The following is a 25,461-nucleotide window of genomic DNA, read 5'->3' as shown; positions in this document are numbered from 1 at the left end:
CAAGGGAAGGATATAGGTGGTTTGGTCCTGGAGATTGTTGGTAGAGGTTCATAATCATTTGCCCAAAATCCTGTGGACCAGAATTTTTCTGGAAATCCAGAAATTTTGGCATCTTAGAAAAGTAACATGCTGCATACATAATGCCACTGTAATCTAGACATTAGTTTCACAGAACTGCTAAATAAAGGATAAAGGGTATATACTGCCTCTCTTCACATGTCGTCTTGTTCCCAAATAAGTCGTTACAAATTTTCAGAGTTTTTTTTGCAATTTGTAATTGTCGATAAGGGACTATGAGCCTCCTTTACTCACTTAGAATCGTCCAAAATCTATAGGTCATAATCTTTGGCAACGAAAGTATGCATCCATCCCACACACATATTTTTGTAATGTAGACTATTTACTGGCAGAAATCAAGGGGAAGATACTAAACTTTATTTGCAGGACCAAATTCTCATGAAGAACATCAAATTAAACCCAGATCTTCCTCATGTTTGATAGAGGCTATGAGGACTCCCTTGCAATGGAGTTATTAATTTCATGTTTTTAATGTTTGTTTATTTATTTTGAGAGAGAGAGGGAGAGAGAGAATCCCAAGCAGGCTCTGTGCTGTCAGTGCTGAGCCTGACACGGGGCTCGGTCTCACGAACCGTGAGATCATGACCTGAGCTGAAATCCAGTGTCGGATGCTTAACTAACTGAGCCACCCAGGTACCCCAATTTCATGCTTTTCTATTTCTAATCTGGCTGCAACTGTAAGTAAGCCCCGTTTATTCACAGAAGTTGAAATTAACAAGGATACACGTTCAGGTTAATGGGATATCCAACAATTTGGCTTAGATTCCTAATTTAAGATGAAGAAAACGCTAAAGTAGTAAAATTTTTAAATTGTTACTTTCCGAACAGCTAAATTATGTGAAAAGCACCAAGGTTTTTTTTATTTAGGAAGCTCCTCATAACGTACAAATGACATACCTTTAAATCTAAGGTGCTTGGTAGATACACAGGTTTCACTGTAAAATTCTCAAGTTTGCTCTATGTTGGCAAAGCTTTATAATAAAATGTTGGGGAAAGGGAAGCATTACAAAGAAATGTACAGACTATCAGTGTAAATTCACTGTTTTCAAAAAACATTAAAACTCAAATGCCAGCCAGGACTTACCTTCCAGAGTAAAAACACTAAGAGAGCAAGCATCAAAATCCCAGCAAGTATAGCCACTAGGATGATCCACCAGGGTACTCCTGAATATTGAGCTACGGTCTTTGAGGGAAACACAGTCACACGAACCTATGGGGCACAAAAGCAAGCACCACCGTAAGTGGGGTTCATAGTTCTAATTCTGTTCCAGACACATTTTGAACAATACAGCCTAATTAGATGCCTTTGATCTAACTGATATCTTTTCTCAGAACCTGGAAAATGCTGGACTGCATTTTGACAAAGTTTTTTTTTTTTTTTTTTTTTTTTGCTAACCCATCTTTTTAAAACCTTTATATTGAGTTAAAGTAGAGAAAATTGTATAATAAATCATTTATTCATCACCAAGTTTCAACACTCATCAATACACAGCCAATCTTGTTTCATCTGTATAATCTGGGTATCTTTTTGAGAATGATCACCTTCTCTTTTCATTTTCACTAATGGAAATAGAAGGGCTCAAAATGGCTAATATAGGCCATAATTAGCCTATATTCCTCAGATTAAAAAAATGTTTATATATTTATTTTGAGAGAATGAGCAGGGGAGGGACAGAGAGAGACGAAGAGAGAATCCCAAGCAGGCTCCACACAGTCAGCACGGAGCCTAATGTGGGGCTTGAGCTCATGAACCTTGAGATTATGACCTGAGCCAAAATCAAGAGTTGGACACTTAAGTGACTGAGCCATCCAGGCACCCCATTCCTCACTCAGATTTTAAAGATGATGTGAAATATGGAAACAAGGATGGAGCTGCATTGCTGATACCATTTTAACTTTTCGTTAGGACGTCCAACGAAGGACCCTAATACACAGTAAGGTTTCCTGCAATGGCCTTGTACGTGTGTTCTACAATAATATATTTGGACAAAGTAAGCCCTGGATTTGTTCTTAGAGGGCTTAGAGCTGTAAGCTGCAGCTGGTGAGAAGCCTAAACTCTCACCATTTGATAGTTGGCAAATACCAATGAAACGGAAATAGTGTCTATTCAGAAACCTAAGAAGTTGCTTACAGCAATTTGCAACAACTCAGTTATGTGCATTTAGGATTCAGGTGGATTTCTGTGAAACCAGGAGACTATTTTTCCAAGCACGTAAAAGACCTGGTGATAGCTACAAACAGGATTTTGTAAACGGATTAGAGAGCTTCCAGTTGGGTTTCTGATATTTCTGAATTACAAGAATGTAAGGTGAAGGGTAAAGAAAAAGTGTGAGTACTTGGCTTCTGAGAAGTGTTTTCAGTCAAGTACTCTGTATTAGTATCGAATTCCTGATGCTGCCTAAAAGTGCTTCTATGTCTGTCTACATTGTGCTTCCATACTTATGTGATTCTCTTTTTAAAAGAAAACCTCTTCACTAAAATACTTCTCTTTCTACTTATAATAGAAAGTAGCTTCTCAGCCTCATTTACAGAATATACTTTAAAGCAAGAGAATTGCTTTTCTTTGAACATTTAGGAGGAAAGAAGTCTGTTTTCAGCCTGTTACACCAACTCTGACACCTCTCCCAGCTACTGTGTTTCCTGTTATGCTCTCAGTGAGGTTTCTCTCAAACTGCCAGACAACTGTGGGGGTGGGGGGGCCCCTTTGTTCAATCCTCCCTACCTTCCATCCCCCTTCGGAAAGGCATCCCAGCTGTAAGCTAAAACCACCCCTGATTACTGGGTCTAACACAGGCGTATCCATTTAGTGGGAAGAAAGAATGGTGAGAGACCAGTGATGAAATAGCGAACTCGATGTGACTGGTAAGCCTGCCTACTCTAAACCAAAACAAACCAAAAAAATTAGCCTATGCTGGTCTCATTTACTTGGGGGCCAGATGACAACCTGGAAGGACCATCCTCATTTTTAAGAATAAGTTCTGATAAATCTGGAAGTGGAGAGTGGAGACTGGTCCGTGGCAGGGGACCCAGCCCCACAATCGCACTGTGTATCAGAGTGCCTTTTAAATGGCTGATAATAGGGGAAACCACTCCTATAAATGGCAGCAATCCAACAGTATAAGAGCTGAACAAGGTAATTTTTGATTTGGTGGGGGTGGAGTGTACATCCTGCTGAGAGGTCTAGCCCCGAGTCTGACTACCATTCAAACCAGATTTTGGAGCCTTTCAGAAACTGTGAAACAACTCAGCGTCAAAGACTGAAGACTGAAGCCAGGGGCAGGGCTACACTTGTAAAGGGCAGATGTGCTCTGCAAACCCAGGCTGTGTGTAAGGCCACACTGCAGTCCAGGAAGGTGAGAGAGGCGAGTCAGCAAGATTTTGTTGTTTCCATAAACTTTCACCTAAATTTTGTTTTGTTTTTAAGACATTCTCCAGCTGGGACTGGGAATCAAGGGGGAGGTAACCTCAGAACTGGGGAAGGGGAGACCAGACATGAGCTGTGACCTCCAGAGCTCTGGAAAGCCTGGTCAAATCTAGCCACAGCAGCTATTATTGATGGACAGTGACAGGTTAAGGGGAGTGGAAATTATTCCAACTCCAAAAACATTTGGGGGGGGGGTGTTCTTTAAAATCTAGGTGTTTGCACTTTTCACATATGCATGTGAAGATGAGGCTTGAGCTCTGCTGACGCATTAAATTCCATCATGAGCGAGCAGTGCTTAGACCCCATTTGCCTGCTCACTGCCAGAATGGTTCCCCTGAATCACTCTGTGACATAGTACTCTCTATTCTTAGAACATCAATGTAAGAAATCACATGAAGGGATTTTCATATCTTTCACAAAACTCTCTATTAAAGACATCATCACCTTTCATGCACGTTCCTCATATCAGAAACCCATCTTGTAAAAGGATCCAGATCTCATATTCTCTGAATTTAGAGCCAAAAGAAGAAAATCACATTCCCCTGAAGAATGATATGCCTTTTACCTATTTTCGGCAACGAGGAAGCAGATACTCTTTTCCAATTTCCTTAGGAATGAAGTGGGGGATATATAAATACAACCAATAAACAATCTCTTCCTTCCTTGACTTAATTCAAGGAACAATTATCTCCTGGTTCACATTCCCCTAGACCATGAAATTCTTAACAGTCAACACTGTATCTTATTCAACTTTGCTTCTCTAGCATTTGTGCAGGGAAGGCACGTAGTGTGTGTGCACAGTAAGTACTTGTTAACTGGATGGATTTAACTGATGCTAAAATGTAACCATTTTATCTGGTTCAATTAGGTGACCAGCTCTCCGACTTTATTGTAACAATGTGCTAAAATGTATTGAGAAGCAAACAGAACACTCTTAAAATTGGTTGGGTTATAAGGAAACTAAAAGGTGTTTCTTGTTTTTTTGTTTTTCTTCCTTTTCTTTCCTTCTAGCCAGGACTAGAGTGAAAGCAAGGAGAAGTTTTAATATGAAGACCAAAAGACAAGACTGAATTACTCAACCTCCTTGGCTTCTATCTCCAAAGAAAAATGATCTTCAGGCTAGAAAGGACAGATGGACTAAGATAAAGATGCAACTGAAACCCACAATAAGTGAGGGAATAAAGAGAAAGGCATCCTGACACTTGAATTAAGCTCACATCTTTAGGCCCAGGAAAAGTACACCTAAATACTAAAGAAAATGCTAAAGAAACAGGTAGATGGATATCTGAGCTGCTGTATCTCAGAAATCAGAGTCAATAGAAGAGGTACCAGAAGACTAGAGATAAGAAAATGTCTCCATTTTCAAAAGAAATGCACTCTAGATACAAAACAGTAATACATTCACAAATCCACCCATTATTAAATAACCAAGGAGGGTCACAGCAGACTCCACTTCCCATTAGCATGCACGAGTTCTCCAAGCCCTTACATGAAATGCCCCAGAGAACCGCACTTTCATTTGTGACCCAGCCACTAGACTGGGTACCAGCACCCTAGTCCCATCATCTTCCAGAAAACAAGAGCACTTGATGGGGGCCTGTGAGCCCAAGGTCTGGTCTCACGTCACATGGCGGTCCTGTGACCTGAGGGAGAGACAACCTTCCTTGGATTGTTTTCTCATGGGAATCTGACATCTGGAGACTTACTCGGAAGCAGGCGTTACAGAGTCAAAGAATAGGAGCCCTGAAACCAGAGACTTCTAGGTTTCAACTCAGGATCCCAACTGTGCCTGCTTCCTTTTTGGTAAAATGGGTAAGTCTACCTTGTCATTCTTCTGAGGTTTAAATGACTGTACATAAGTAAAATGTCTAGTAAATTGTAGACATTTTATTAATGCTTTATGATGCTTATCCATCCCCTCTAAAGTGTTTCTTTTTCCAGCTCTAAAAACTCAGTGATTCTCCGGGTTACTGTTGTTCTTTTTTTAAGTGTTTATTTATTTTGAGAGAGAGTGCACACAAGCAGGAGTGGGATGGAGACAGAGGAGTGAGATTCCCAAGCAGTCTCTGCACTGTCAGCACAGAGCCCACGGCAGTGCTCGAACTCCCAAACCAGCAGTTCATGACCTGAGCCGAAACCAAAAGGCAGGCGCTTACCAACTGAGCCACCCAGGTGCCCCTCAGGCTTACTGATTTAAAGTTCTAGCAAGCTATCGCAGCTGCCTCCAGTCAGAGAGGGTAGAGAAGGGCTTCTCAGGAAGGTTATGGCTCCACTGACCGTCCTCTATGATGCCTTATTGATAAGAGGCAGAAAGGTGGGCTGGAATAACATGCAAAGATAATCTAAGGCCAGGGTGACATATGTCCTGGTGAGCCTAGGACAATCCTAATTTATATCCCTTGTCCCAGCATCCTGCCCAGTTTAGCATTTGCCCCAGACAAAAAGACAAACGTGTTCTAGTTTGGATGATAGGTTTTAACAGCTAAAAATCACTGTATTCAGAAACGAGTGCTCAGGAGAGCTCACTGCTGTCTCAAAGGACTGAAGCCAAAACACTTCTATAGGCACATCAGCAGATCAGTTTAAGAACGGTAAGTCACAATCTTTTTCTCCAGTCTCTTGTAAAACATCCTGGTCTATGACATGCAGTCACTGTATCTTGAGAGCATGACAGAAGCCCCTGTGGGCTACAGACCCCCACAAGGAACCCTTTCCAGTGTGCCCCTGAAGCCACTGCTCCCAGTCCCGTGAAGCATTTTTCTCAATTGCCTGGGTGAGGCCAGAGAAGGCATGCCTGTCAGCTTTGAAAAAGATAAAACCTTGCAGGCATAGAACACTACCAGGGCAAATGATCAAGACTCAGAACTACTCTGTGAACTGAAATGACAGACCACAAGCAAATCACATAAAATGTAAGGACACATTTAAAGGCATGCATTTAGGGGCGTCTGGGGGGCTCCGTCAGTTAAGCTTCTGACTTCGGCTCAGGTCACGATCTCGCACTTGGTAGGTTTGAACCCCACGTCAGGCTCTGTGCTAACAGCTCAGAGCCTGCAGCCAGCTTTAGACTCTGTGTCTCCCTCTCTCTCTGCCCCTAACCCACTTGCACTCTGCCTCTGTCTCTCAAAAATAAATAAACGTTAAAAAATATTAAAAGGTATACATTTAGATTTTTAAAAATTGCTCAAGGACAGGATATGGGAGCTACAGCTTGACAGCACATTCTTTTGAAAACACCGGGAAGTTTCAGCAGAACACAAACCGTAGCCGCTAGAAGTGCAAACACAGTCTCCCATGTTCACCACAAGACCAAGTTTTAGGCTGACAGAAGCATGGGGCCGAGGTGTCTGGAGTTCGGGGCCTCAGGGTGAGGCGAACCAGGTAGACAGCAGGTCCACACTCTGCCCATGTGGGAGTCACACTGCCGGATGAGCGCCAGCCCAGGAGGAGAGGGCCTGGCATGACGGGTAACTGAAGAGGTGGATGCTTCGCTCTGAACGGAAGGAAAGGCATGTCCAAGGGGCATCTCCGTTTCCTTCAGTTATTCCAAAGGCCGCTACGTGGCTAAGAGAGAGGGCTCATTTGGGACTTGTGCCAAGGTGCATAACCAGGGGCCGATTTTATAAGATTCACCTCTGGATTCACATGTAAAGAGATCTTTTCCAATAACTGCAGCTGGCCACACGTGCCATGAGCTGCTCCATAAAGTGGTGGTGACCATCAGCGGGGACACTCCCAGCGATGACTACGGCATCAGGGATGGTCTAAGACTTGGGGTTTCTACAGAGGTGGGAGGTGCACCCATTCTTTCACGAGGCTAATAGCTCTCCAATCTGCCACGTGCACTGCAGAACTAGATGACCCCAGAGGTACTTCTTTTTCCAATGATTCTATTAAAATACAGCTTGGGGTGGCAGCACCTTAAAGCATCATCTGACTTCTCCTAAAGGAGGGGTCACGGTGCTGTGAGCGAAATGAGTGCCACGGTAGCATGTCCTCAGGCTGGGGCACAGGGCAGAGACAGAGTGATTTTCTCTGAATTCAGGCAAGACAGGGGGACCTCTCACCTGAGTGCCTGCATGTGGCAGTTTGATATTCTCAGCAGCGGCAGCAACATCAATGGAAGCCCGGACGAGAATGTCCAGGTAGTTCATTTTGGAATATTCCTGTTTGGAGACAAAGTTAGCAAATGCATTAAGGAAGTGAGAGATGTACTAAGAAACAGCAAATGACTTGCAGGGGACAGCCTCACGGCAGGACCAAACCTCTAGAAACGTGCCGTTCCATAACCTCGAGCGAAGGACAACAGAGGCCTTGCTGTCCAGCCCTCGCAGCGGACAGCTTATGTTCACACAGTTCACGTTCATGCTGCAATTCTGGACAGGACACAAGAGGGGCAGTTGAAATCCAACAGTACAGGGAAGACCTTCCCGCCACCATCTGTCAAACAGTCCCGGCTCTTGAAAAAATACTTACAAGCGTCTGATATTTTCTTTCAGCAAATAAAGAAAATTTTCTGCCATCATCTGTCTGTTTTTCAGCAATTTCCCGTTTCCTTCTTGAGTTGTGAGACTCCTGAAAAGAAATTATATCCAAACTAGTTCTACTTAATGTATGTAATTCTTTGTCCCTAGCATACAAACCCTTGAGCCCTCCCTCCCAAATAACGCCAAATTCACGTAATCAGCAATTAACATCTGCCCGTCTCCTGTCATCAAAGGCACCGAAATAATTTAAGTGTAAAGTCCACAAATGTTCCGATCTCATTGCGAGTTTATTGACTAAGGTCATTTATTCCCACTCTGACTTCAAAACTCAGGCAAAGAAAGAGGCTTTCTATGTTCTTCTGTCTCCTCACCAGACTGAGTACCCTGAGTTCAGGCATCAGATTTCATTGCTTTATCTTTAGCACCCAGCTCAGTAACTAATGTATGGTACAAAATCAGCACATCTTGAATAAATAAATGACACTGAAGAACAAGGAAAAAAGCAAAGAACTAGTCAGTGACTTATTCAAAGTAGAGTACTGAAAAGTAAGCCATGTAAGAATTCTGCTTCAAAATAGCATTTTCCTTAAGACAGGATTAAGAGTAATGGGCCATCTTGGGTTTCTTTTTTTTTTTTTTTTTTTTTTTTTTTAATTTTATTTTAGAGAGAGAGTGATCTGGGGAGAGGGACACAGAGGGAGAGAGACAGAATCTTAAGCAGGTTCCACTCTCAGCACACAGCCCAACATGAGGCTCGATCTCACAACCCTAGGATCATGACCTGAGACAAAATCAAGAGTCAGACGCTCAACTAACTCAACCACCCAGGCACCCCTGGACCATCTTGTTTTTCAAAGTTGATGAACAGAGGATACTTCTATAAGCCGCCAACTGTTAACACTAGTCATACCCGAGTCACTCTACAACTTAAAAGAAACAGACATGCAATAACAAAGCAGATCCTCCAACTGGAGCATAGATGATAAACCCGTTATGTGCACCAGTACTGAGCAGTTAAGAACACAGGCTCTGAAAACAGGCGGAGCTGAGCTTGAATGCAGAATCTGCCTCTTAACTGCCGAGCTGATTCTTAAAATGTTAATCTCTCTGAACCTCAGTTTCTTCATCTATGAAGTGGTAGGGATAAGAAAAATACCTTAAAGGCCTATCAAGGGAATGAAATGAGAAAAAGCAAATAAAATGCTTAGCACACTGGGGCGCCTGGGTGGCGCAGTCGGTTGGGCGTCCGACTTCAGCCAGGTCACGATCTCGCGGTCCGTGAGTTCGAGCCCCGCGTCGGGCTCTGGGCTGATGGCTCAGAGCCTGGAGCCTGTTTCCGATTCTGTGTCTCCCTCTCTGTCTGCCCCTCCCCTGTTCATGCTCTGTCTCTCTCTGTCCCAAAAATAAATAAACGTTGAAAAAAAAAATTAAAAAAAAAATGCTTAGCACAGTGTCTGAGACACAATAAAGACTCGACTAAGTATTCACTGTTTTAAAAAATAAGAATGAAAGCTCTGAAGGTCACTTGCCAAGGTGCCAATATCCTTTGTAATGAGTTTGGTTCTCCCGGGAGTTAACACTGGCTGGCCAACCCCCAGAAGCATATCCTAGTCCTCTTTATAGGTCATGCTGAGCTGTAAAACTCCAGGAAGCGTCATTTCCTTCAACAAGTGCTGAATGACCCTGCCATAACGATCACTAATCAGCAGCAACCCTCAGCCTGACTTGGATACTCAACTGTAACAGAGAAACTGACACCAGAGAAAAAGTCAACATGCCACTATGTCAGTTTCCTAAGGAAAAAGATGATTTTCCCCTCAAAGGTTAGCTTCCCTATTTACATCGATGGAGACAGGAGATAAATCCATCAACATACCTTTAGTTTCAGGGAGTTTATTTCACTTTGCGGCTCACAAGCTATCTTTTCCAAGCCTTTGGATTCTACTTTCACCAAATAAAGCAACCATTTGCCATTGCTAATTTCTTTTGGCCACTGGATATTCAAGGTGGCTGTGCCGAGGTTTTTAAGAGGTTTACCCAAGTTAATAACCTGTTAGAAAATAATACGTATTATATATCTCAGTGTAATTCTCTCAACATAAAATTAAGTAGCAGCTCCTGTTGCCAAGGGGGGAAAAAAAAACCCAAATATCTGGCATAATCCTACAGTGAAAGTATAGGCTCCAAAAATTGACACTACCGATATGGGGTCCAAAACAGAGATTGATGCCTAAAAAAGGTAAAGAGAAATGATTGCTCATTCCCACCCAGGAACTAGTGTGTGCAACAGCATCTGTGGTGTAGATACGCCACACCCTCAACACACTCGGGAAGTCACCAATAACCTGCTTCTGGGAAGCCCCTCCCACTGTAAACATGAAGCAGGCTCTGTCCTCTACTACCCAGGGGAGGCTTGGGTAGCAACGCAGAGTCTGAGTAAAAACCATTATGACAGCCGCGAATCAGGAGTCCAAGATGGGGACACAGTAACTTCCTGCAGCAGAAGCCGAAAGAGGCACGAGCTCTCTTTCTCTGTGCGCGGGGACAGCTTCGGAGCCCAGAGACGCGGCTCTCAGCCACCCCTGCGCAGGCATCATCACGGCCACCGCCACCACCTGTCACAGCTGTGTCTATGATGCTGAGACACACACACACACACAACAGAATTCAACCCCTTCATCCTGCTGGGGACAGGGTTGGGCACATTCTTGCCATCTCAGACCCAAATCCACGGATGAGGTATGAGCCACCTCTGTCCTACGCGTTTCTGTTCATCCAACCAGACTTAGAGGCACTGTGTGACTCCTATTTTGAAATGCTTCAGAGCAATCAGTAGTCTTCCTTACTGGCACTGGGCTTGTGAAATGTTAGGGAACATTAACCACACACAGTAAGAAAGATGTCCTTATGGTGGAGGAAGAAATGAGTCATAACACATTCTAAAGCCAGATATGAAGTACTTTGAGATTTTTGTTTTACAGACAGACTCTGGGGAGGGGCGAGGTGTTCCTTGGTCTCTACACCACTTACACATTAAAACTCTCTAACAGGAAAATGGCCAAACTGAACTGGATCTTGAAAGTCCTATGTTGAATGACGGTTGTGTTCTTCATTGTGGAGGATAAAACTTTTACCGTAAGCCAGTCTGTTGCTTAAAAATTGGTGAACTCACTTTTAACTGAGCATTTATCATGCTTCTTTATTAATATTGCTTAATATTGATATTACATACTAAAATCCATATCCACATTTATTAAAATTACATCACATATCACCATATATAGTATATGTTAGCTTTTAGTGTATATAATACGGAAGACCAACTGCTTCAACTCACCCTGAACTCATACTCTATTAAACTTCCCACCTCATCTTCAGATTTCATAGCTTGCTCACCAACAACTGTTCCTCCAAAATACACCTGGGAAGGTTTAGCAACTCTGTTAAATTAAAAAACACCAGTTTTAGCAGGATTGTAAACGGTTCTTTTAAACACTGATTTGTTATGCTAAACACAAACACTTACCCAGAGACCGATAAAAGCAGTTCAATAACCACTTTTGCTGTAGCTGTAATTGAAGCCAAATTATCTTGATTGCTTGTTCTGAAAATGAAAAGGAAACAATAGGGTTTCATTTTAACCGTCAGTTTTCTCATTACATTCACACTTCTTTTAGGAGTTCGAGCAGAGCTGGTTCTTTGGCTGTGTTTTCATGAAATAATTCTGAATGGAAAGGTAGAAGAAACGCTTACGTTTCCAGCTTCAGATTAATATCCAGATCTGTGGTGTCAAAGGTAACCTCAGTTGTACTTAAAATCAAATAAAAAGTCACCTAAACAAATAGAAAGAGATGTTACCAGAGATCAAGCATGTCAACACTGTAATGGCACGTAAAACAGTACAATACAGTATGTAAAGGCATCACCTACACTGGAATTTCTTTTAAAAGGATTTCCAAGTTCACAGTCTGCTTGTGAGCCGTTCTGATTGGCAACACAACTCAACTGTTTCTCCTGTAACAAAAAAAACACGAGATCACAATGCATTCACTTGCCGCACGGCTCTGGGTGTTTCCTCCTCACAGCTCTCCAAAAACACTTACAGGGAAAGCCCTCAATTCTCTGTAGGCCGAGTAAGTCAGAGTGTCCGGAAAAGTTGCAATGAGTTTAGCTTCATGAGCGTCATCGCCGTCTTTTGTGGGGTTCCTTGGATTGGAAGGGCTGTTTGTCACTGTGATTTCTAAAGCAATGTCCTTCTGGTCTTTTAGAACTAGTTCTGGGACACCTTTTTGACTATTAAAAAAACAATGCAAAAAAAAAAACACAAAAAACAAGAAAAATGACAGAGCCCTCAGTACATTTTCAGTAACCCACTGCAAAGCAGTCATTTTTGCTAGGATGACAGAGCGATTCTTACATTGGTAAATAAGAAAATTTGTCTTGATTTCCTTCCCGGGTACAAAATTTATATTCTAGTTTAAGGTTGCTGTTACATACATTGTCGGCTCCACATCCCTCTTTTAAGAAGTGCACCTGTAGGAAAACAAAACCATTGTAATTTATGCCATTTAGGACCCTCAACAGTGACTGGCTGTTTCCACACAGTCCTTTCCCTGTGTGACAGTTACCACAGCACAAGCTTCAAAGGTACTTTGCCATGCATCCAACGCCCACTCTGTGCTTTAACAGAACCACGCTTTAAGAACACTTTGGCCATGGCATTGAGGTGTAGTAAAGAGCGTGAGCCCTGCAGCCACACAGGTCCATGTTCAATCCTGGCTCTGCCACTCAGCCACGTGGCTTGGGGGAAGTCACTTAACCTTTCAGAGGCTAAGTTTCACCTTAGGTAATATGGGGATACCACCACCCTACTTGCTAGGGATACTGTAAGAATTACCAACAATAATGATGATGCCAACACACGACTACATATTTTAACTCAATCCTCACAACAGACTTAGGAGGATATTGTTACAGGCTCCACTGTACAAATGAGGAAACAGAGTTTAAGATCAGGAAAGCAAATGGTACAGTGCTAACGGGTGCTCAAGAATCACACTGATAAACAGGAAAACAGTCTCCCTGCCTGTTATGTTTAACTGGACTACAGAGCTAGGAATAGACACAAGAAATATTCACGTGATGATAACATCCAAAGTCTACGAAAAAGTATACGATAGTGTAAGGAACCACACTTTGTGACAATGAAGACTGGCAACGTGTAGACTGAAGCAGGTCTCCCTGCTGAAAAGGCTTCACCCGTGGGCCACCAGAACCAAGAGCCTCAGAGTGGATGCTCCAGCACCAACTGGATTATGACAGCAAGTGCACGATGACAGACCAAGATGCCACAGCTCTCCAGCCTAACCCTGTATGGCCACCACCCTAAGCCCTAACAAATAGACCCCACCTCATATGAGGCATACGGCAAGCCACGTTAATTTTTCTTCCCAAGATTACATAGGCTAGGCTACATTAGCCACTAGATGACTATTTTATGGCTAATCTTTTTCTGCCTTGCTGAATTGTTATATGCCTTGACTTTTTTTGAGTTTATTTATTTTTTTTTTTGAGAGAGAGAGAGAGCACGTGCACGTGCGAGCAAGCTCAGGGGGAGGGGCGGAGACAGAGGGAGACGGAGAATCCCAAGCAGGCTCAACAGGGCTCGAACCCATGAACCGTGAGATCAATGACTGGAGTGGAAACCAAGAGACGCTTAACCAACTGAGCCACCCAGGTGCCCCTGTGGTGCTTGATTTTAATGTTCAGACTAACAAGTTTGTTTTCTACATTTTAATGTTCTCAATGGTAAAATGCAATGTATTTTTCTTTGTACATACGGCTATAAGAGAAACTTGAAGTGAGAGTCAGTTCTGCCAATTATAGTCTCAGTAAGTCCCAGTGGCCAAAAATTATTGAGAACAATACTCTGGTTCCAAATTGTATTCCATATGTTTCTATTCTCACTATTAATTTGGGAAACAAATCTCAACCAAACTTTGCATATATTAAAAAGCTTTACTTAATACAAAGGAATAGATTTTAAAGCAAATCACTAGTCATACTGCCTTCAAAGACATGTGATGTAACATAATAACACGGCAAAAGCTTTGGCCATACAAAAATCAGAAAGACTTACATCTCTATGAACTGTCTTGGGTTCGTTTGAATTCAGGATCGGAAGAATTTCTGGAAGTGAATTCACTCTCCTCCGTGTGGTTGGCTCCTGGATCTCTACTGAAGCAGTTATGGGAATGGGGCGTAGTTTATCTCTGATATTTTCCTGAAAAGTATGCAGAGTTAAGCATGGTGTCAATGCTCCTGGGCAAACAATGATTTCCTTTTTTATTATTTTTTAATTTTGTTATTATTTTTTAAAGAGAGAGAGAGCACAAGTGGGGAAGGGGCAGAGAGAGAGGAAGACACAGAATCCGAAGCAGGCTCCAGGCTCTGAGCTGTCAGCACAGAGCCCAATGCGGGGTCGAACCCACGAATCATGAGATCTCTTCCTGAGCTGAAGTCGGACACTTCACCAGCTGAGCCCTAAGCACCCGCAATGCTTTCTTTCGTACTGAATAATAAGCCGCTGGCATAAATTTCAGAAATCTACATATGCCACCATAAAACCCAACTTCTGTCCTAACAGCAGACGTGACTGTCTGTGGGCCTCACCTGCAGCCAGAGGGTCTCCTCCATGCACGCACTCTGCTTCTGCCTGTTCAGAGTTAGCTCTTGAGTATACTTGGGCTCAGAGCCTTGGTTTCGAAACTGAACTCTTGATGACAGCCCAGATTTTCTTCTCTCCTTTTCCGCCTCAAGTGTACCCAAAATGGCTAGATAAAATGAACAAAATCATATGAACTTTAAGTGCATCCACGTACAGTTCAGCCAGAAGTATGGGGAGTTCCCTTTTGCGTTTAGTTCCTTGCAGAAGAATACTTTTCCCATTGCCCTTGTTGCTCTTCATATCTCCTGATGACGTACATTTCGACCGATTTATGGTGTTTCAAATCGAGCTGTCCTTTCCTGCCCACTGCTGTTAATAGTTTATTTGAAGTTAAATTTCCATTGAGCCACCTGGGGGAGCTCGAGAATAAGTCAAAACCTCTGAGCAGCATCCAAGGATTTCCGGCTAAATTTCAACAACTCCTAGAGAACTAAAGATAATGGGGGATCCAACACTCCTTAAAGGCAGACACTGATTCCCATTCAGCTGTCTGTTGCTTATGTGGGACCATGTCTGCATATTAACAAAAGGTCTCTGAACCAGGTCTCCTCAGGTCTGTTGGGAATTCAGAACCTCAAGCCCCAGCCAGACCTAGTTAACCAGATTCTACATCTTAACAGGACCATCAGATGGTTCTTATACATGTTAAAGTTTAAGATGCACTGATAAAATGTTGGCCAAATGGGAATAATCGATATTAGAGAAGTCTTTTAATAGGAGACTTTTCACTTAAAAGAATTAAAAGATAAAACATATTCCTTTTAGAAGCTAGAGGGCCCAGCTACTGTATCTCCCACAACCAAAGTTTCCAACCTCCTCGAAGGCACATCCTGTTCCTGATCATCTGTACCAATGGAGCTCAGAGGGCAAGCCAGGATTTGGACGATCAAAATCTCATTTCTTGACCTCAGAATGCATTCTCTGCTGGTTTGTTGGATGTAGCTACTGTGTTTCTTTATGGGACAATATTTAAATAACTTACATTCATTCATTAATCACTCACTAACCATCAGGAGGGGAAGAAAACCAAAGTGTGTACAGGGCCACAGAAGGCAGCCTCAAGAAAAGAAAACAAAACTTCTCCAGAAAATGTAGAAAATGAACCACCCATGTTCTAATATTCATGCTGGAGTTCAGAAGAGGCCTCAAAGAGCATCTATTTTAATACCCTTTTCTTGCAGATGAAGAAATGGGACGCCCACAGAGGTAGGAGACTGGCCCAGGATCATACAGTGAGGGACAGGGGCAGCTCCAGCTTCTGAGTCTCTGTCACAGACGCACAAGACAACTGCTTGATGAAGGCCTCTTAGATGTCCAGGTTCCACTTCCTCCAGGCCTCTGCTTCAGTCACTCTCTTCTTCTGCCAGCTGGACCCCTTCCCTCTCCACTTCCCCCTGACTGCCTGGCTAACTCGACTCCTCCTTCAGATCTCAGCGTGGACATCAGTTCCTCCAGGAAGACTTTCCCGGCCTCTCCAGGGGGATCCGACAGTATTCTATTTCCCCAGCCAGTGCACTTAGCTACTGTGCTGTGATCGCCCGACCGTCTTCCCCAGGCAAAAGCGTAGACAGGGACCACATCGGTCTGCCCGCCACTGTGTTCCCCAGCAACAGGACAACACCTGATGTAAGTACGATTTTTAGAACAGACGAACGGAAGCGGGAGTGACTGGCACAACACCCACATGCACACCGATGCACACACAGGCATGTGCACAAACAACGTGACGTTATTCTTATGCCGAAACAATAGCCAGTCGGATGTGTGAGACCAAAATTTAGAAACACTGACACTTTCAATAGTAATTTCTGCCAAATGGAATGTGCCTCCATTTTAGCCTTGTAGCCTTGACATCATCCATTTATCAATGACCTGTTAACTTCACAATGAACCAGATGAAGGCTCACATGCTGAGTGCCCCTCACAGCAAAAGTAGGGGAGGGTGTGGGTGCATTAAAACCGTTTATCTACCAGGCCCACTCTAACCTTCCCTAACCCTCCAGACAGTTCACATCATCTTAAAATCCTTGCAGGCCACCTTTGCTGACCTTTTGAGGGGCAAGCCAAGTAGAATACTCATTAAGGCTCAATTATAAATATCTGTATGTATGGAACACCGCATCTGAGGACTATGGAGTTAAAATAGCCTGATCAAACAAGAAGCTCACATTCTCAGACTCTGGGAACAGATTTGAGATATATCAACTCATATAGCTTTGTGAAAGTTCTATTTGATTTAGAATTACAGGAAGTACAGGAAATGAAAAACAGGGTCCCTCTAAATGTCTTCACAGAAAAAAGTTCTATCCATATTAGGCCAGCGGTAAACACCTGGCTAATGGAGTTGTTCATAAACACTTGGTTAATGGAGTAGTTGCTGAATATGAATTGCATACCCAGGGCATCAAATGCTGCACGAAAGCTAGAATGAAGTTCGTGACTATATAGAAATGTTTGATGTGGGAGGAGACGGGGAGTTCTTGAGGAGGTTTCACGTCTGTGGTCAGAGATGTATGGGAAAATGACTGACTGACTGAGAAAGATGTCTCCCCATTTCCTCTCCTCCTCTAGTCAGAGAATTGCAGTTTCTCCTGGTCTCTCTAGTCTACTCCAAACCCAGAGGTAAAACGCCCGTTATCCAAACAGACAAGTGTGAGGTACTGCATTTGGGTACAAATAACACAAAAGATACTGAAAGGATGACGGGGTGTGAGAGACCATGGAAGATGTTTTCTTCTCAGTGGGCGCCACGCAAAGAATCGTTTCCAGTACTGAATAAAATACCAGCCACGTCAAAAGGCAAAGGGCACAGGCCATGACACAGCCACAGCAAGCACACTTCAGGCAAGGTCTGCAGATCCCAGCGAGAGAGGCTATGGCGGCAGACAGCCCAGAAGAGGGGCCTAAAGAGATCAGGGAGGTAAAGAAACTGCCTGAGGATGGCTCAAAATATGGAAAGACGGAGGCTTAACATACAAAAAGGGGGCCTATGACAATGTGAGCTGGGTGGAGACGGACATGTTTGCCAAATCCTGGGACATCATAAGGGATATACCGTTAATAAAGAAACGGAGTAATACTTTAGGTAACAAGGAGGAAACTTAAGAAAGTTCATTAGCTCCAGTAAAAACTGAACGCCACCCTGTCCCTTCAGAAAGCTGCCCCTGGTAGCATGCTACGCCCTCACAGCAGGCCTCTGGGACTACCGCCTGACCCAGGATGGAGGTCACCGTCACTCTTTGTACCTGCTCTTTGGGAAATGGTTTTCTTTCAATTCCCGTGCCCCCGTCTTGCCTCTGGAGCTGCAGCAGGTGGCTTACACCTGAAAACTCATGGCTGTTACTAAAACATAGCACAGAAGGCTTTGGTGACGAGTACTCCTGTTAGAGTACCATTAGCCTTGTCTAATCCTGGGGCAGAAATCCTGTTTGGAGTGTAGGGAAAGGGAGCAGAATAATACCTTGTAAATGACAAACAGCTTTCACCACAGCATCTCCTTTGCTCTCACCACAATCCTCTGTAGTAATTCTATTACAGGCATTTTTCTTACTGACAGGAAAATGCAAACTCAAATGTTAAGAGACTTGCTCTGTGCGGCAGGGTCGGCCAGCCTCGGAGCTGGAACCAGGAGCAGAGCCCAGGGCTCTGAATTCTCAAGACCGGCCTTCCAGCCTTGCAGGAATCTGCACTCAGGGACACAGCGTGGGTGTTCCAGGCCGTGGAGGCCTCCGGGAGGGGACAAGGGAGTGAAAAGAGGCTAAGGCAGCAATTCTGTGCAATGCTCAGGCTGTGGCTCTCACTCTTCTCTAACCACCCCCCACCACCTCACAGCCACAAAACCAATTTTCCACATGGCTCTTCAAAGGCAGAAATGGAGGAAACAGTTGTGGTAGCAAATGACTGCTCTCCCAAGGCATCCTGTCCTAAACCATCTGCTCTGGAAAATCCAAATGAGGACCAAATGGAGTGTTATTCCCTCCTGATTAAAGAGAAGACAACAGATACACTGAATTCTGTAAACACGAATTTATGAACCCAGCTTGGCCACTGCAGTTTTTATTTTTCTGTTATTTATGCAGAACTTTCACCCTGGCAGATAGAAAATACAGAATTTTTAAATGTACTGGGTACTCACATATCGAAGGATTGTAACCTGTGGGTTTGGCAGTATATTCAAAACAGGCCTTCACCTGGAGGCTGTATAAAATCAAACACATATTCCTTAAAAGATCCATTACTACAGCAGAAAAAAACTCCATGTTCCCCAACTCTCAAATACCCCACTGCCCACCGATGAGTAAAATGTTATATATATATATATGTCCCCTTTGCCCATTTCTGTCTACCCTTGCCTATGGCTCCCCAGCGCAATCGGGTCATCATAAAGCAGGGCTGTGAAACTGAGGAGGTCATGGGGACCTGGGTGGCCCAGTCGGTTAAGCGTCCGACTCTTAATTTTGGCTCAGGTCATATCTCACAGTTCGTGAGATCAAGCCCCACATCAGGTTCAGCTTGGGATTGTTTCTCTCCCTCTCTGCCTCTCCCCTGCTCATGCTCACTCTTAAAATTAAGAAACTTAAAAAAACAAAAAACAAAAAACAAAAACACAACACTAAGGAGGTTACATACACAAAGCCAAAGCTCTCACCATATCCCACTAGGTGCCCCACAGAACATTTTCTGGCGGAGATCAATCGTGTTCGGTGTTACGGTGAGGGTTTTCTGAATATTAATCACAGGCCGGGACCTGAAAACAAAGGAATAAAAAAACACAGGCTTAGCCTTTTGCTACCTTGAGTGGGAGATGAATTTACATGCTATCAGCTGCCTACAACATCTTAAAAACCAGAGGGGGAAAAAATGTTCCCCACTGCCAAAGAAAATAACAGATACCATTGAAAACCTGATGACACAATTTTTTTTAAGTTTTAAATATAACATTTTATAATTATAAAATGTTTTATAGTTTTAGCAGAGTTTTTAAATGGTAAGTAATATGTGTGATATGTAAAAGTTCTAGAATTTTCAGTGTTAGGTCTCTGTCCCCATCCAAACCCCCAAGTGGCCTGGTATGTATGTCCTTCCAGAAACCTATTCGGTCTTTGTGTTTCTGTTAAAAATATTACCTAAAGTTAAATATAGAAACATACATATGCTTTTCTTCAATGGGAGCTTTACTGGCTTCTTGTTCTGAATGTTGCTTTTTCTAACATTTCAGAGGCCTTCTCCTATCTATCCACAGATCTAGTTTACAGTTTCTCACAGCTGGTGTTGTTCTGTCCCCACACAACATCATTTATTTAACCAGTCCCTAACGGGTAGACATTTGAGGCTGTTTTTAGGCTTCCGGCTCTGACAAACATCCTTGTACCTGCTTCTCGGCACACGTTTGAATTTACCTGTAGGATAAACTCCTAGTGGAACTTCTGAGTCAAAGAATATGGACATGTTTTAAATTTGCCAAAATACGTTCAAAAAGGTTAAAACCCCATATACACCCAACACCTGGGACGCAATCAGGGTTTCTACATACATGAATTGTATTATTACAGGCAATCCTTAGCTCTCGGATATCCATCCTAAAACATTTGCCCTTCCTTGCTCCCATCCCCAGTCTCAAGCCTTTGTCCTCTTTCCACCAGAATGGATCACAACTTTTCTGCCCCAACAGTATCTCTGTAAGCAGAAACTTCAAGCCCTTTGCCTTTTTTTCTACCCTGCCTTAACCCCAACCTCGCAAATGCTCAAGAAGCTGTAATCCCACACCTTTGGTCCTTCTCACCATGTGAAAACATCCTTGCTCTGCCTTCCATCTTCTCCCCTACTCCCCACAGCCAGTGGGGTCACCCCCAGCCCACGTCCTGAACTCTGCCGCAGGTACGAGAAATCCAGCTAGATGGTGGCTGGGAGTGTAAGTGGATGGGGAGACAGACCCCTCGCATCTCCATCACTCCTCAGCCAGAACTCAGAATGGGTTCCATGGTTTTATTACCACATGGATCCAGTTAGACTGACTTCAGCAGTCTTCTGGTAACCTAGCTGTCTTGGGTAAGATGTTTGATAAGCATTCCAAATCCCTTACAGGTAACTGGAACTTCTGGACTCCATCTATCGGTAGGCTAGAAAAGGCATGAGAACATTCGTGGGCAAGGTGGAAGCCTATATAAAAGGACAAATGCTGCCCACATTCTCATTTGTAGATTTCCTTTTATCTCAATTACTTTCCTTTCTATTGTTATTTCAGACAGCTGCTGGTTTCTAAGATGCTAGATATATTTCTAATTAAATTCTAGATATATTTCTAGATATATTTCTAATTAAAGTTTTGAGAGCATATTTAAGAGACAAAAATCCACAAAAATCTTATAGCCAATTGCTACAGTTGCAAGAGTATTTCATGTATGATAGTATTAAAGCTTTAATGTGACATAAATATCAGAAGGATATATTTTAACATACCTTCTGCCTAAAACATTTTTATTTTTTAAAGTTTATTTATTTATTTTGTAATGCTTATTATTTATTTTTGAGAGAGAGAGAAAGAGCATGAGCAGGGGAAGGGCAGAGAGAGAGGGAGACACAGAATCTGAAGCAGGCTCCAGGCTCTGAGCTGTCAGCACAGAGCCCGACCCGAGGCTCAAACTCACAGATTGCAAGATCATGACCTGAGCCAAAGTCAGATGCTCAACCGAGCCACCCAGGTGACCGAAATAAAATAAAAATCACCCAGGTGATTTTTAATGCTGATTCCCAGCAGTGAACAGGGGGACTCAAGCAAAGGTGATGGGCAAACTACTGTAGCCCTTCTGGAGGTCATTTTGGTGAATCTGAATCCAAAGTCTGAAAACACATATGCCCTTTGACTTTTGAAATTCACTTTTAGGAATTTATCATAAGGAAATAATTCAGGACATGAACAAAAGTCAAGGTTTTACCAGCTTTGTGTATCATCAAAAACAAACCTAGAAAGCAACATAAATATCCAATGACAGTATGGTGGTTCTTAACTAAATTAGGACCCAGCCATGTGACGCAGCCATAAACTTCATTTCAGAAAAGTGCTCAACGAAAGGGGAAAAAACACCTGTATGTTATAAACTCACTTACATGGAAGAAGTCTACTAATGCATTACAAACTGACAAAAGCAGGTTATAGAACAATATGTACGTTATGATCTCGGTTTTGTTAAATATACATGTACGTTCATAGCAAACAAAGGACTAAAAGGAGGTAAACCAAGATTTTGGAGCTTACTAATGGATATTAAATACAGGGGATGCTTATTTCCTCCCTTATAAGCTTTGTCCTGTCAAATTTTATGTTTCAGTTTTTACCAAAATATAAGGTTTTAAAAATATTTATGAAGTAGAATTTTCACCAATTCTGACTTTTTCCTCAATTCAACATTAGCAAGATTTTACAAAACATGTTTTGTCACATTGTTATACCACTGTCAAAAGAAAAATTTTCAAAATTCATACAAGCTTTTGACTTTGAAATACAGGTATTACAATTTTCAATTAAAAGGGTCAAAATCTGAGTGTAACCAGATTACTGAACATGCTTCACTGAAGTCAGAGATCGCATACCTGAACACAGTTACTGAGTCTGAGAGTGAACCAACAGCAACATCAGGGTAGGAATTTCTATCAAGGTCCATATTTCCAGCAATTGAATATCCAAAATAAGGTGTTTTACCCTCGAGAATCTGAAATGAGCAAAGCATCAGGATGAATGACTGGCCCACCAAAACGAGCTTCTCTGTGCTTTCAAAAAGCCACATGGTTCCTTTTAAACTGAAGTTCAAGAGTTCGCTTATAAATGATACTAAATTATAAATGAGTTATAACTAAGTCTACATGTTATCCAACACTTCATATATTTTACTTCATAGAAGTCATCTGATTTACATTGTATCTCAAAGGTTTTGAGACAAGTTTTGATGAGCTTCTTTACTATATACCAAACAAACCTCTCTGCCTGCCCTCCAAATGTCTTATCCTTCTCAAAAGCAATTTTTAATTTTTGGAGTCTCAATTCTCCATGTAATCACAATCATCTATTTCACTTGCCCCATTTTTACCTCCATTTAGTATGCTACTAAAGGAAAGATATCATATTTCCATCTATTTGTGCTGTCCCGGCAAAATCATCTTTTCCTTTGTATTACTTCAACTCCTAATTTATCTAAGCAATTTTACAATTTAAATAAGCACATCTACCTCATTGCATTTGTATCCATTTCCAAGCTATCTTCTAACAGTACATTTTTTAACTACAAAATTCACACTATTATAGATTTGTAAATAAAACGTGAGTAGCACGAAAATGCACATAAACCCAAATGCCCTATTACAAGGCAAAAAGCTAAGACCCTTATTGTAGAAATCCAGGCTGTCTGGTTACCTGTGTTGGCTTGGTGTTTATTCCGTTCGGGGATCCGTGATAGATAAAAACCTTTCCCAGATCATCATAGGGAGCTCCAACGGCAATATCTGTTGAGGACATCACATTTCAACAAACGCTACATTTTAAAAACGTTCCAATACAACATTTCAAAATAAGATGCCATAAGCACTCATCATCTTAGACAATCAATCTACCTATGAGCAGCATAACTGTTTCACAATCTATTACCTACCTTGGTAGCCATCTTGATTAATGTCACCAATATTTTTTACTGCAATGCCAAACATGGAATCTTTGGTTCCATTGAGACGAATTGGCTTCACATTATTCCACCTGCCTTGCTGGTTAATGTAAACATACACCGCACCTCCGACCTCTCCATCTCTATCAAAATACTGTGGGGCTCCAATAACTATATCTTGCCACCTAAAAATACAACGAGGGATAAAACAACCATCAGCTAAAATACCAGCAAGCCCACGGAGAATACCTCCAGCCCAGGTATTAGGGACACAGAGATAGGATGAGGAAAGGGTCTCAAATCTGGAATTCATTTCTCATCAATTAAAACATTTTAAGGTATTTTTATGTAATGTTTAGGTAACATACTATGTAGGCATGTAAATGTTTATGCTTAGATAAAACATTTTACATGGTAGCCCATAATAAATGCCCAAAGAAAAATATCAAAGAACCTGAAGACAGTCCCCAAGTTAGAACGAGTATGCACAGAGACTCCCCTCCACCCACCACCCGAAATGGCACCACCAGCCATAACTATTACTCTGTCCCCAATCCAATCCCTACTTTCAAAAGGACATCCTAGATGCTCTGACAGCCCCTGAAGAAATCACAGAAGAACGATGTAGGTGTCATTTTTCAAGTTAACTTTTTTCCCCCAAATTTTAATTCAGACAGACCCAAAACGTGAGTTTTGATCTGAAAACTGAAAACTGAAATGTAATCCTACACCATGGGGAGGGCAATGAAGGTCTGCTGCCAAAATACAAGTGATAAAGATGTGATAGGATAGTAAAAACCTGGCAGCAAAAACACTCTTTGGAATCCACTAACCTGAAAGGATGGCTCTTCTCAAGACCTAAAGAAGCCAAAGAACCAACGATTTCTTGGCAAGCGTAAAATAACCTAAGACCCTCTTACCCATCTTTGTTAAGGTCCACCACTGCCACGTCATAGCCGAATGACGATGCCAGACCCTCCCCGTCGAAAATGTGCTCAGGGAGAAGATGTGCAGACTTCATGTCTCTTTTCAGCAAAACCACAGCTCCACTGTGGTTGGCTCTTGGAGCACCGGACACGAAAGTGAGCTCATCTTTAGAAACGATACCTTTTCCTGAGTCCAAAGAAAAGCCTAGAAACACAAAGTAACAGTTCACATCACCCCGTATTTCAGGAGGTATCTACCATTGGTAACTCCATCACTACCTCTTCCTCTGGCTTCCAACCCTCTCCTTCTGAGCCTCTCTACCAGCTTATCACATTTACAACGCAAAAGAGTTACAGAGGTAAGAGGTCTGACTCAAGTACAAAGAAGTAGGCTATTTCATTGCTCTCTATTAAGACTTTTAAAGGAATCCACCTATGCTATTTAACATCTGTGTAACTTGAATCATGAAGCATTCATGCATCTGAAGAAGCTGCTCAAACCCCATTTTAATACTGGAACTGTGGGCCAAAAGAGGTCAAGCTAGATACTAAATTATCACGGGAAAGGATACACAGAGATACAACCAGACACAGCATACCTGAGTGCATGTTATAGGGCTCTGCTATAATGTAATGATTAGTGATCTCCTTGGTAATCAGGCAAGAACAAATGCTAACATCATTCGTATACCACAGGCAACATTTCAGTGTTTTGAACCAACTTGATTCTTGGACACAAACATGCAAACAAGACCATGACTGGTGAGATATAGTATTTGAGAACCCAGTATAAACAATAGAGGTGAGCAAGCTGTCAATGATGACAATTACATACTTGTTCGGAGGGCAGAACATGTGAGACACCTGATTATAAAGCATCAGGTAGGATGTCAGATAACAGACTGAGATCTGGTAGCAAGTGAGTGTAAACGCCTCCATCAAAATCACTCGCATTAAGCAAATCTTGCTATGTAAAGGTGAGGCAGATGCAGAATGGTGTAAGCTCCCCCTTTTTAGTGGGATTTATAAAAAGCTTCACCACTACTGTTGTAGTTCTCAAATTGTGAAGTTTGAGTGGCAAAATACGATGAGCTCCAAGTTTAGAAAAGGGTGATATAACCGAATCCAGCTCTGAAAACCATCCGGGAGCAGAGCCTCAACAGTGGCA

General features: G+C 42.4%; 1 protein-coding gene across 2 annotated transcripts in view; it reads right to left on the bottom strand.

Moving 5' to 3' along the window:
* The window catches only part of ITGA6 (integrin subunit alpha 6), a 78,176-nt gene that overhangs the window by 6,385 nt on the left and 46,330 nt on the right, over positions 1 to 25,461 (bottom strand). For both annotated transcript variants that reach the window (XM_023259459.2, XM_045033951.1), the window contains exons 6-24: positions 24,288 to 24,498; positions 23,359 to 23,552; positions 23,124 to 23,212; positions 22,307 to 22,425; positions 19,365 to 19,463; positions 18,852 to 18,913; positions 14,662 to 14,822; positions 14,129 to 14,272; positions 12,407 to 12,522; positions 12,093 to 12,282; positions 11,920 to 12,003; positions 11,743 to 11,822; positions 11,516 to 11,593; positions 11,327 to 11,429; positions 9,866 to 10,039; positions 7,979 to 8,077; positions 7,768 to 7,878; positions 7,570 to 7,668; positions 1,163 to 1,288 (exon numbers count right to left, since the gene is read on the bottom strand). In XM_023259459.2, the coding sequence (XP_023115227.1) occupies positions 1,163 to 1,288; positions 7,570 to 7,668; positions 7,768 to 7,878; positions 7,979 to 8,077; positions 9,866 to 10,039; positions 11,327 to 11,429; positions 11,516 to 11,593; positions 11,743 to 11,822; positions 11,920 to 12,003; positions 12,093 to 12,282; positions 12,407 to 12,522; positions 14,129 to 14,272; positions 14,662 to 14,822; positions 18,852 to 18,913; positions 19,365 to 19,463; positions 22,307 to 22,425; positions 23,124 to 23,212; positions 23,359 to 23,552; positions 24,288 to 24,498 (2,339 nt within the window). The remainder of the gene's footprint in view (positions 1 to 1,162; positions 1,289 to 7,569; positions 7,669 to 7,767; positions 7,879 to 7,978; positions 8,078 to 9,865; positions 10,040 to 11,326; positions 11,430 to 11,515; positions 11,594 to 11,742; positions 11,823 to 11,919; positions 12,004 to 12,092; positions 12,283 to 12,406; positions 12,523 to 14,128; positions 14,273 to 14,661; positions 14,823 to 18,851; positions 18,914 to 19,364; positions 19,464 to 22,306; positions 22,426 to 23,123; positions 23,213 to 23,358; positions 23,553 to 24,287; positions 24,499 to 25,461) is intronic.

Source organism: Felis catus, chromosome C1 (assembly GCF_018350175.1).
Source record: "Felis catus isolate Fca126 chromosome C1, F.catus_Fca126_mat1.0, whole genome shotgun sequence".
Classification (NCBI taxonomy): Eukaryota; Metazoa; Chordata; class Mammalia; order Carnivora; family Felidae; genus Felis; species Felis catus.
The sequence above is the reverse complement of the archived record's forward strand: the minus strand, read 5'-3'. Positions and strand labels throughout refer to the sequence as shown.